The following is a 12,580-nucleotide window of genomic DNA, read 5'->3' as shown; positions in this document are numbered from 1 at the left end:
AAGCAGTTGGAGATGCAGCCTCTAAATTTGGCCTCGTTTTGGGAGCTGTGCGACCCTGCGGGCTGCTCTGCTGTGATTTGGCCGCTGCAGACTGACCCAGCTTATTTCTCCGGCCTTTATTGCCAAGAAATATAATTGACTTTTTAATTGCCTGTTCATTATACAACTGTAGGGCACAGCACTAATCCAAGAACCATCATAATTGAGTGTGCAGCCGCCGCCTGCCAGAGCGCTGTGTGTGTGTATATGAATGTGTGTGTGTGGAGTTACTACTGACTGTCCATGGCCAGAAAGTGGGACACGCTGGGCTATGTGTGTGTGTGTATTTGTGTGTGTGTTTGTGTGTGTGTGAGTGTGTTTAGGGCTGCGGGGGCTGAATATGCAAACTCGTATACTACACTTTCATTCATCAGGCTAAATCAGCTGCAGAAAACACACACACACAGACACACACAGCTGTTGACAGTGATATTACAGGTGGTGTTGAATAGTAGTTTGATAGCGGGCCACACAGTCAGAATTTGTTTCACCATATTAATATTCAGATGTTTAGCTTAGCTCATTTTAGCATCAAGACTGAAAAACAGAGGGCGACAGCTAGCTTCATAAAATGTTGTTATTACACAGCCATCACACACCTGTCACACACCACCTGAGTGCTAAAATTTGTTGTTCATCAAGAGAGACTAGAAACTGCACACACACCAACTATCATGGCTTTAAAAACCTATCTCAAGCCTGTTTGAAAAAATAGCTGAAACGCTAATTTTGCTATCGGCACACACTGAAAAGGGGGTGAACTGTTTTTTTAACACAGTGGTTCAGAAGAAATAAGGAGCATGAGTTTGTCCAATAAGAGGCACAACTCAGCTGACATGACTGGTGGGCGCCCTCTAGCTATTAGAAAGGAAGCTCAAAGCCTATGTTATGTCCAATAGACCTCTATCAACAACAGCTTCATTACACTGCATCAGGAGCAGACGGGTGATGTAGGAGAGACTACATCCTCATTTCATACAGTCTACGGTTACTACATTATAGCCTTTTTCTCTCATTGTTGAGGTGAGCTAGTGTCATGTGTAATACATGGGCTTTGACTCGTGGGAAGCTGGTTTTTAGGTGCTAATTTACATTAGCAAGTTAAACTATTAAATTGGTGGGTTGGCTAGAAGCAGGAAGACAGATCAGCATAATTTTTAAATGTTTGACACCACTACGGTTTCAAACTTGTGTATTAGAGGAGAAAACAGGAGAAGCTTTAACACAGTGCTTTGAGAGAGATGCAGAAGCTACAAATCCCAAATTGCTAATTTTAGCATTAAAAATAAATGTGTTTGCAGGCTTGTTCAAAACACAGCTTGGGTTTAAATAGCTAATTTGTTTATGAGTTTAATTCTTTTAAACTTCTTGAATCCTAAGTTATTGACTCATTGACTGCCAATGATGTCTATAGATGTCAATTGGGTTTTTCAAGAGGACGGGCTGGTGGTGGTGGTTTCAGCATTTCCAATATGGCCTCTGTCTCCAATAGGCTTCAAAACTCTGAGTCAGAATCAAATGGGTGATGTCACAGACACTACATCCATGTAGTATACAGCCTATGTGTGAGGCTAAGATTTATTTTCCCAGGTTGGCGCTTTTAAAATCTTTTAACCAAGCTGCACTTTATCTGCTCAAGGACTTTATGCTAAGCAAAGCTAACCCTTCCCTGACCACAGCTCTGGGCTGGTAATGTCTCAGCAAATAGTGATATAATGATTTTAAAAGTTCAATCTTGACCTGCTCTGTTTGCAAAGTGTAATGAGATTCCTTCGCCCAACACGGCTGAAACCGATCTCACTCTTGGGAAGAAAAAAGCATTAAAGTTTCCCATTAAAACCATTACAAAGAAAACAGCTGAATTTATTTGGACCACCCTGCAGTTCTCTTAACAGAAATCTATTCGTGTGTAGAGAAGGAAAATGCTTGGGGCTGATTAACAGAGGCAAATAACCATCGAGGGAATGGCTCAATAAACTCTGTTACTGTAAGAACGATCAAACTGCATGATTCTGTATTCTTTTTTATTTTCTCTTAGTCTAATTTAAGAGAATTAATGGATGAAAATTTCTGACTCACCTCCCATGAGGAAGAGGAGGCCGGCCACGTACTGCATGAGTCCTCTGTCCCAGCAGCAGCCAAGCACGCCGATGATCCAGCCGAACAGGATGATGGCCACTGCCATGCCCATGAAGCCTGCCGTCATTCTCCGCAAATCTGAGACGACACAAGAGAAGAGGTTCAATCATGAGAGATAAACGACTAAATAAAAAAAACACACATATCTTTTTTTTTTTTTTTACTGCTAAGATGGATGGCACTATCTAAAATGACCTACACGTCCCATCCAGTCTAAATCCTTCAATAAAATCAAACATGAAGTGAATTTCAAACAGATTTAACCCTCACTTCTGAAGCTGCAAGATGACTCTGTTGCCAAACAGTGAATGTTTGGGTGTACATGTTTGTACCACTGTGAAGTGAAATACTGCAAAACCAAATTTATGACATGCAATAACATGCTGTTGTGTTCATCAAACAAGCTCAGATTTTGGTACAGGGTCAACAAAACGGCTCGATTTTCAGCTTATCAACAGAACATCAGAGGCTTTGAACAAATGCTCAGAATCTAAGAGGTACAGAGATTCATAGGGAGTAACAGATTGCTGTTTTATGGCACCAAAGTTGGATTTATGGCACCTGGCAGGCATTTTTTAAGGCTTTAGCATCCAGCAACTCAGATTTAGTTAGTGATGTCTGTGTGACAAGCTGTTGTCAACATTTGAAGGAGTTTTCTGAACAAATTGAGATGGATAATGGGCTGTCAAGGTGAAGCTTTTTGAGAATATCAGTATTTCTTCACTCTTAGCCAGTTTTAAGGGGGATTTCTTTGTGTATTTTAGTGTTGTAGTCAGATCCTTTCTAGAAACTCTCAGAATAAAGATTGCAGAGTGATATGTGCATTTATACGTTTTCATAACTGCATGTTTTTCCATGTATTATTGTGAAGTAATTCATCTTAGTTCAGCTAACTTTTATACAAACTTGCATGACACTGATGTTTTCACTAGTTAATCTTTTCGTTAGCAACTCTGTTATGTTCAAGCAAACTGGTGAAATAACTTATGACTGAAATGGACACAGTTTATTTCGGTAGCACTTTAGATTACAGCCCGCGTCTTACAGTGTAGTTTCCCGTCTCTTACAGTGTAGTTTCCTCAACTGTAGGGGTAACTCTCACACATGTACCTTGACATTTTGCGGTACCTATCGGGTAGTTACGCTCTCGTCTTACAGTGTAGTTTCCCGTCTCTTACAGTGTAGTTTCGTCAACTGTAGGGGTAACTCTCACACATGTACCTTGACATTTTGCGGTACCTATCGGGTAGTTATGCTCGCGTCTTACAGTGTAAGTCCCGGAGTCTTACAGTGTAGTTTCCCGTGTCTTACCATGAACTTATCAAAACAGTGTAATTTTCCTGGACATATGCTCCAACTATGCAAACCTTGATGTATCACTTCCTCATCAGCATGGATAAAGATTATGTAGACCAATGATAAAGTTAAAAGCTGTAATGTATTGATGAGTATGGGTTTCACATAATAATGATATTCAGACGTATAAAATATCTTTATTTTTTTATACACACAGAGACCCCACATTATAATTCTCCTTTTAAGTTACTGATCCATTAAGATCACACTTGTCTTTGCTTACTGGCTAACTATCCAGTATTTTCTGTTATAAATTGCCTCTGTTCTTCGTTGATGTGTTGTAAGCATTTTGTATATAATTTTATTCAGGCAACTTAGAGGGCAGACCGGGGTCCTTAGGATTTTGCGTATTTGCGTTCATGCCTTTATACGGGCAGCCTGGGGTCCTAAAAGTTGTATAGCCCGAACGGAGATTCCGCGATTGTTTAAAAGCATCTTCAAAACATCTTATAAGTTATCAGTGATGCATTCTTGAGGAAGTAAGTACTTTAATAGCTTACAAGTTATCTTTAAGGAGTGTTGAGTGAGGAATGAACATTTAGTTTATGTTTGTTTATGTGGCAGGAATTTTGGCTCTTGTTTCCCTTACGTTACACTGCTAATGCTAAACAGCTAGTGGGCGCATCATTAACGTCTGGTAGACACTGTCTTTGATTCACCTTCTGTTATTTATTGTTTCAGATACCATACACTGCCAACCCTGTTGAGATGCACTACTGATAAGTGGCTGTTGGACGTTGATGTCACACACATTATTCATCCTCCTCGTTCATTCAATCTCCATGCATCCGGCCATTGCTGTAATGCTGTTTCTTAAAGGATACATAAAAGACTGAACTGTGAACTGTGTATCTGCCTTAACTCTCTGACCGGAGTATCCGTGTGGATAAAGTGTCCAAGCATTATTCATCATAGAAACACAGATGTCAGTAGCTTCATCAGTTCCACTGCAACAACCCAGCACTTTACCTGTAACTACTGATCAACACCTGGAACTGGACTAGATTATAAAATGCACACTAGTAGAGGGAAGTTAAACATTAAGTACAGCGAACAAGTGTGCACTTTAAAATCCAGCCCGGTTCCAGTTGTTGACCAGTAGTTACAGGTAAAGTAGTGGAGAGTTACACAGTAAGTAAAGCCAACAAGTGTGCACTTTATAATCCAGCCCGGTTCCAGTTGTTGACCAGTAGTTACAGTAAAGTAGTGGGTAAGTACACAGTAAGTAAAGCCAACAAGTGTGCACTTTAAAATCCAGCCCGGTTCCAGTTGTTGACCAGTAGTTACAGGTACAGTAGTGGGTAGTTACACAGTAAGTAAAGCCAACATGTGTGCACTTTATAATCCAGCCCGGTTCCAGTTGTTGACCAGTAGTTACAGGTAAAGTAGTGGGTAGTTACACAGTAAGTAAAGCCAACATGTGTGCACATTATAATCCAGCCCGGTTCCAGTTGTTGACCAGTAGTTACAGGTACAGTAGTGGGTAGTTACACAGTAAGTAAAGCCAACATGTGTGCACTTTATAATCCAGCCCGGTTCCAGTTGTTGACCAGTAGTTACAGGTACAGTAGTGGGTAGTTACACAGTAAGTAAAGCTAATAAGTGTGCACTTTAAAATCCAGCCCGGTTCCAGTTGTTGACCAGTAGTTACAGGTACAGTAGTGGGTAGTTACACAGTAAGTAAAGCCAACATGTGTGCACTTTATAATCCAGCCCGGTTCCAGTTGTTGACCAGTAGTTACAGGTACAGTAGTGGGTAGTTACACAGTAAGTAAAGCCAACATGTGTGCACTTTATAATCCAGCCCGGTTCCAGTTGTTGACCAGTAGTTACAGGTACAGTAGTGGGTAGTTACACAGTAAGTAAAGCCAACATGTGTGCACTTTATAATCCAGCCCGGTTCCAGTTGTTGACCAGTAGTTACAGTAAAGTAGTGGGTAGTTACACAGTAAGTAAAGCCAACATGTGTGCACTTTAAAATCCAGCCCGGTTCCAGTTGTTGACCAGTAGTTACAGGTAAAGTAGTGGGTTGTCGCAGTGGAAGTACTGGACAGTTAGACAGTAAGCAGTGGCAAGTGTTAACTTAATGGCCGGGTTACTTAAAAGGTGAATTACTATGTGGGGTCTCTGTGTGTTTAAAAAAATAAAGTTTTTTTTTTTTTACATCTGCAAGTCTTATCTTTATTGTGTGAAACACATACTCATCAATACATTACAGTGTTTAGGTTCATCATTGGTCTACTTTATTCACCACACTAATTGTTAAGAGGAAGTGGCACATTAACAGCAAAAGCATACGCCCAGGAAAATTACACTGTTTTGACAAGTTCATGGTAAGAGACGGGAAACTACACCGTAAGACGAGAGCGTAACTACCCGATAGGTACCGCAAAATGTCAAGGTACATGTGTGAGAGTTACCCCTACAGTTGAGGAAACTACACTGTAAGAGACGGGAAACTACACTGTAAGACACGGGCTGTAATCTAAAGTGCTACCTTTATTTCTAGTATTAAAGTATAGCTCTGTATTGGAAAACGTCCTTGTTATAAGGAGACAAACTGTGTTAAGAGACAGAGTTTGAATGAGGTCACAAGGACAGCAGTTTGCTCTGCAGGAGCTTAATGACAGCGACAGGCTGATATATAAAGAGGAGGAGGAGAAGAGGAAGAAGAGCCCTGAGCTAAACATGACTCCCCTGTAACAGGACAATGGAAAGTCATGGATGAAGTGATGTGCTGAGGGAAGACTCAAGTCAAGGACCATGTGGAGAGAAGAGAGATCGATATGTTTGGCCTGAAAGGATAAATGTAGAACAAAAAAAAATCACATATATGAAACATACTGAGCATATTTCTTTACTTTCAGCAACATTGAAGCCACTCAAACCCCAAACAAATTACTTATAAGTATCTGATTTTTATTAGTCAGCCTCAGAAATCAGCTTCCTCTGAAATTTCTGACCTGACAGACAGTGTGACAGGATACTGCCTCTGCATGTGTTTGCTCTGTAATCTGCATTTCCCTCAGCCTGCCTCAGTTTGTCAAAGTCTGCAGAATTTCTCAGCTCTGCTGTGTCTCTCTGATACATGCAGATGCTGCATGGCTTCATGAGGAATGACCCCATGTGGAAGACCTGTCCGTCACCTGTCAGTCACTCACTGTGACTGGGGTGACCTCTGACCTTTACAGTAACTTCCTCAATGTCAGAACTATGTTCATTCAGCTTTCTTTTGTATTCTTGTTAATTCAATTTTTCTGTTATTCTACAAAAGCTTGAAATTTTTTCAGACTCAGTGTAAGAGCAGTGAGACGGAGGGCTGTTAACAGAGAATCAACCAAACCCTTTGTTTACTTCAATGAAATGCTAACGGCTAGCTGGTGCCGATGTAGGTCAGGGTGACAGTGCAGTGCTCCTCTCGTTCTGCGGCCTGACAGTCCCTCTGTCAGCTCAGATCAGCCCTCAGCATGCTCTCTGTCAGGGTGACATCCTGCAGGTCAGCGCAGGGCTGGACCAGGTTAAACAACAAAGCTAAATCCCTTGTGGGGAGCTGAAGGAGAAATGCTGCCTGGGTAATAATGTCCTTTGAGTGCCAAGAAATATCAACTTCCAGTTGCATGAATGAGAGAGTTGGACAACTGGCTGTAAATATGAAAAGATATTAGACACATGGGATGATAACGAGGATTAAATAATAGCGGTGGGAGAAAAAATATAAAAAATGATATATCAGGATTTTTTGTCAAAAAATGATGGTTTTTTTCAAAGTCAAATTCCTCATTTCAGTCTTTGTTTATAAATTGGATTGGCAAGGAATTACCACTTTTCGCCAGCAGAGTGCAAAATGTTTCACTCTGACTTACGTGATGGGCAAATATGGCTCCTGATGCAGTGTGTAGACATTATCATCATCATTTCACTTTTTCACATGGTCTGGTAATAAAAAAGCAAATTAAAAATGCAAAAATTGTAAATATTGAAGAATCGCAATTTAAATCTGCACCCCAAAAATCGTAATAGAATCAAATCGGGGGCATAACATATTGTCCCCCCCCCCCCCCCATTAAACAACATGCAGAGAATTGTTTGTGTAGCGTAATATCCTGATGTGCTGATAAAAATGAGCTATAAGGCAGCATTAACCACATATTCATGAAGGCTAATTTCTCTTTTTCAAGCGAAATAGTTGACATTACATGTCAACATTTCAACTCTCCAAAGACATGGTTGTAATAAATAAATGTAATAAATAAAAGTATATCTAATGGTCCCTGTTTATAGTACTTTTGATAAACACGAAGACATTCATTGTACCTGCGCTGCACAGCCAGAAATAAAACAGACAAGACACTGATTTTCTCATCTGATAACGCCTGAGATGACACGGAGAGCGTGCTGCCTCCAGCAGAGTTCAGCTAATTGTCTAAAGTGTGAAGGCATTTCTAATCACTTCGCTGCCATCGATCACAAACCCTGCAGAACATCACCTGATCTATACTCTATCTGCAGCGAGGGGGTACACACAGACAGAGGAAATGAGAGTGGAGAATTTAAGGGCCCTATGTCTGTAAAGGTGTGTTGTCAGCACTTTTCTGACACGTAAACTTTTTGTAGCAGAGACAGAACGACAGAAACTCACTGGCTGAGCTGCAGGTCAGAGAGCCTGTAGAAGAATTTGACTACACAACACTGAGAGGCTGAGGCATCACTACTGTGGTTAAGACACGTTTGATAGAAGTGAATGCAGAGAGTCTGGCATGTTATGGTTTAAGTAAACAATCACTTCCTAAGATTCCTGTACAGTTAAAACAGTTCAGGTATTTTCAGTAATACTGAAAAATTCCCCAAGGCTCAGAACACAGAGCCAGGCACAGTAATGTTATTGTTCCACTTAACCATCAAGATCACATTTTAAAGATAAATTCTGAAATTCAGTTGATTTCCTTCTTGCTTTACGACCACAAACAGCCCATTCTGCCCCGTAATTCCAACAACAGACTGGTTTTTATTATGAGCACTTTCCCTGCTGGTTCTAACGTCGCTTCCTTCCTCTGCTGGCTGACAGCGTGAGTTTTGCCATCCTTAATTTCTTGTTTTTTTGTCCTTGTTGAGTCTGATGCAGCCTTGGCTGTTCTCAGTGTGCCCATCGACACACAAAAACTGAGCAGAGGTGTTGGAAGGCATGAAACTCCTGACTGCATTCAGCAGATGAACCGAGTGTTCTAACCTCATGCCCCATGTGTGCTTTTATGATCTTAGAGGGGACTCTGCATTCGAAAATAAATTTTAATGTTAGGTCCTGAAATAAAATATTCAGTCTAAAGGAAAAGTTGTATAGAAAAAAAAACTGAGAGCTGTATGCTTCAATATTTTCAAAGATCCATCATGTTTACATTCATCCATAATGTGAATGTAAATGCAGCAATAATATTCTTAAAGATCTCTTAAAAAACTCTGGGCCTATGATGATTTGGCGCCCCCTGTAGGCAAATCAGGATGAATTATGACTTTATTGAAATTTCCCTGCATTTAACAATTCCTTTTTTGCACAGTACTGCTTTGAACAAAGTGTATAACCTGAGCATTGATGTATACAAGAATACGGAGAGTTAAGAGTCCATCCAAAGCTGCACTGATGCTCTATTGTTAAAAAAAGCTTTGAGTCCATTCTGACACTCAGCATTCAGTCTCCACATCACGTCTCATGACAACTGACTGCAGTAAACAGCTGACCTGTATCTGCATACAGTTTAGCCCCTGTTCATGGGTGACTGAGCATTGTCAGGTCTGACGTGCAGTCCACACTGAGAGATCTGATGCGCCGTTTGATGCTCGTCTCCGTGGCTGTCGGCCCCGTCTGTCGTGCTCTGTGGATCCTGATCCATGCTCGCAGCAGTCAGAATTCAGACAGAGCACTCGGGCCTGAGTGTTCGGGCTGTCAGACGTCATCCATGCGTCTGCATTTCATCCCCCCAGAAGTTTGAGGAGGATGAGTGACAGGTATACCCCTGGTTATACTGTGTGCACCCACCTGTGTGTGATGCGAGGAATCTCAGAGGAGACAATACAGAGAAAGAAGCAGAGCAGTCACTATCAGTCTGTCAAACCTGCACATTTCGACACTATTTATGAGTTTTTTGTTTTATTTTTTTACATTAAACTGTGCCTTCCACTTTTCTTGCGGCTACTGCTAACTGTAATCTATTTTATTTGGATCCTGTCATTCCAGGATTTCATATTTCTTGCCCTGGCTGCTAGACTCTTCCTTTTAGCAGTAATTATTGCTGGTCACGATCTGTAACTCCCCAAAATTTCAGTATTTAGGTTCCTGACATTACTGGCTTCAGTAATTTAGTTCCTCACTTTGCCAGCCTTTATCCTTAAGTTTCTGACATCAGTAGTGTCTACTTGTTTAAGTTCTTGTCATTGCAGACTTCAGTCTTTTGATTCCTGACATTGCTTACTTGATTATTTTTTTAAAATCATTATTATTTTCAATACTGCTAATTAAAGTTCCTGACATTGCTGGATTGAGTTTTTAGTTCCTGACATTGCTTGGTTTAGTCTTTGAGTTCCTTCCGCTGCTAGCTACAGTGGTTTGGTTCCTGACATGTCTGGCTTGTCCTTTTCACAACTCCCTGTTTTGCAGTCTTGCTCTTGGAGTAGGGATGGGTACAGAATTAGGTCCTTTTTAAGGTACTGACCGAATTCTGTCAAAAGTACCGGGTACCGATTCACGTGAAAGCAAAGGGAACCAAATTTAGGTACCTAAATGTATCCTTGTGACTGTGAGGGAGTGGAAGAGTAGGTGATTTTCCATGCTGGACATGAACACAGCATTACAAGGTTATATATAAAAGGAGAAATATGTTAAATTGAAAAAATAAAAATTTAATTATTAAACAAATAGACATTTCTTTTTACCACATACAGCCAAAAAAGTACTGAAAATTGAATACCGGTACTGATTACCAGGTACCAGGCATCAGTATCGTATCGTTTCAAATGTGAAAGGTACCCATGCCTATCTTGGACATTCTGTTGTTTACAACACATCTTAGTATCCAATCCCAAAAGGATCTTGATATGTTTTTAACTTTTCCATTCAAAACTTGGTCCAATCAATGCATTTAATCCCCTCGTCATCCTTCTCATTAAAACTTGGGATAATTTGAGAATAAAGTGTCGCATTAATAAACCCTGAATGGTTCTTTTCTCTGACTCTTTTGTCTGACTTCTCCATCTTTGTCTAAAATGTAAAAGGACATTTTCCTTTTATTAAAAATGATGGCATTGTTCTGCTACTGCGTTTAAGGGATTGCTATTCAGTTCCTCGATGAAAAACAGAGGAAAGGGACATAAATGAGCGAAATTATAAAATGTTCAACAGAACAATAAACCTCCAATCTGTACAAATGTAAAAAGCAAAATGATGAGATAATAAAAGGCGCAGATAATCAGGAAAAAGCTGTTTTCAAAACCTCATATTGAATCCTTCTGATTACTGAATAACAGTGGATAATAACTTTGCTCATTTGTTTACTGTATCAGCGTTTAACAGGTGCTGTCTGTCTGCTGCTCTCTACTCTTTAATGGGCTCCATTGTTCAGCTCCATGCTGCAATTCCCTTTTAATTAGGTTCTCTGCTCCAGGACCAATGGCCCAGTGAAACATTATTTCATAAAAGGGAATGGCTTTTGTTGCCTGTGAGGGAATGTTATTCTCTTGGTAAGACTGAGAGGAAAATGTCCCGTCTCTAACAGCTCTAAGATTGCCTGTTAATCAGCAGTTTGCCTTGGATACTCCCCCACACTGTTTGGATGAACAATACACTCGCACAATGCAGCAACTCTGAGGCCTTTTTTCCCACAGAAAGGAGTCATTTGTGGCAGGAGATCTTCAGTCTGTGACCTTAACTGCTCCCACTTGGCATCTCAGCAGCCAGAGAAAGAGGCTCCATTTTTTTAAGGAGAAGACACAATGTTTACGTCCATGTCCAAGTCTGACCTTTACCTAAAAACTCAAACCCTAGTCACATCAAATACAATCCAGAGAGCAAGGCTGATGATGAAAAATGATTGGTCACAAGTATGAAACACTGGTCCCATGTGCCAACTGTTGGTTGATTAATCCAGTAACTCAGTTAATGATGTCATGATTAGTTTTAAGATTCAATAGACAGAAAACTTAATGATTATCATTTCTTGCAACTAAAATCAAGATGTCCAAGTCAGAGGGGTCAGAAACACTCAAAGCCTGACACAAGGCTGACAACAAACAGACCGATCATTTGATGGCTGAAGGAAAAAGTGAATTTATCGCCTCTTCTCACAGAGATGTACATCAGATAAAAAATTGCCACTGTGTTCCCAGATCTCAGCCATTACATTGACAAATTGGTGTTGCAGGTTTAAGCCGACATTAAAGGCTCTAGGTCAAATTGGCAATTCAAAGCTGAACTAATTACACCCTTGTACAATGTCCTGGGTCATATCAGTGTACATGTTTGGGATTAAAAAGTGACTAAGCGTTTCTGAACAGGCGTGCTGGTGGAGGTTTTCGCTGCTGTCAGCATGTGGTCCTGTCACAGCATCGGCCTGCAGCCACGGCTCGCTGGGGAGGAGGAATGGAGCTTAATTTCATTACCCCATGTCAACTGCCACTGGGGAGAAAACAATGGAGTGGGAAATCAAATTACAAAGATAGCGGGGGGGTTGGTGGGGATGAGTTGGCAGAGGCAGAGCAGAGTGGATGTCTTTAAACATATGTGCTGTTTGCTGAGGAAGCCCTCACATCGAGAACCCTGCAGCTTTGTGGCACCGCAGTGTGATTCTCTGGGGTTGGGGCCATATGGGAGATTTCATGGTGTGTCAGTCAGAGGCAGTGTAAGGACCCCTGCAGGTTGAGTCAGGGCCCCAAGGGAGTCAGCTTACAGAGAGGGGGGAGTGGGAACGATCTCTGACAGCCGTCTCATTGAGATTATTGGACACGTAGGTCCCCAAAGAGCTGCCAGTTTAAATATGAGGGCTGAAATATGGGAGTGCTA

The 12,580-nt window shown here is 41.0% G+C and overlaps 1 protein-coding gene across 2 annotated transcripts in view; it reads right to left on the bottom strand.

Annotated features, from left to right (window-relative positions):
* tmem178bb (transmembrane protein 178Bb) overlaps nt 1–12,580 on the bottom strand; it is a 115,305-nt gene that overhangs the window by 5,962 nt on the left and 96,763 nt on the right. For both annotated transcript variants that reach the window (XM_074698135.1, XM_074698134.1), the window contains one exon: nt 2,119–2,256. In XM_074698135.1, the coding sequence (XP_074554236.1) occupies nt 2,119–2,256 (138 nt within the window). The remainder of the gene's footprint in view (nt 1–2,118; nt 2,257–12,580) is intronic.

Source organism: Halichoeres trimaculatus, unplaced genomic scaffold (genome assembly GCF_033239565.1).
Source record: "Halichoeres trimaculatus isolate MK-OKI-2021-1 unplaced genomic scaffold, fHalTri1.1 fHalTri1_scaffold_21, whole genome shotgun sequence".
NCBI lineage: Eukaryota > Metazoa > Chordata > Actinopteri > Labriformes > Labridae > Halichoeres > Halichoeres trimaculatus.
This window is presented reverse-complemented; position numbering and strand designations above follow the sequence as displayed.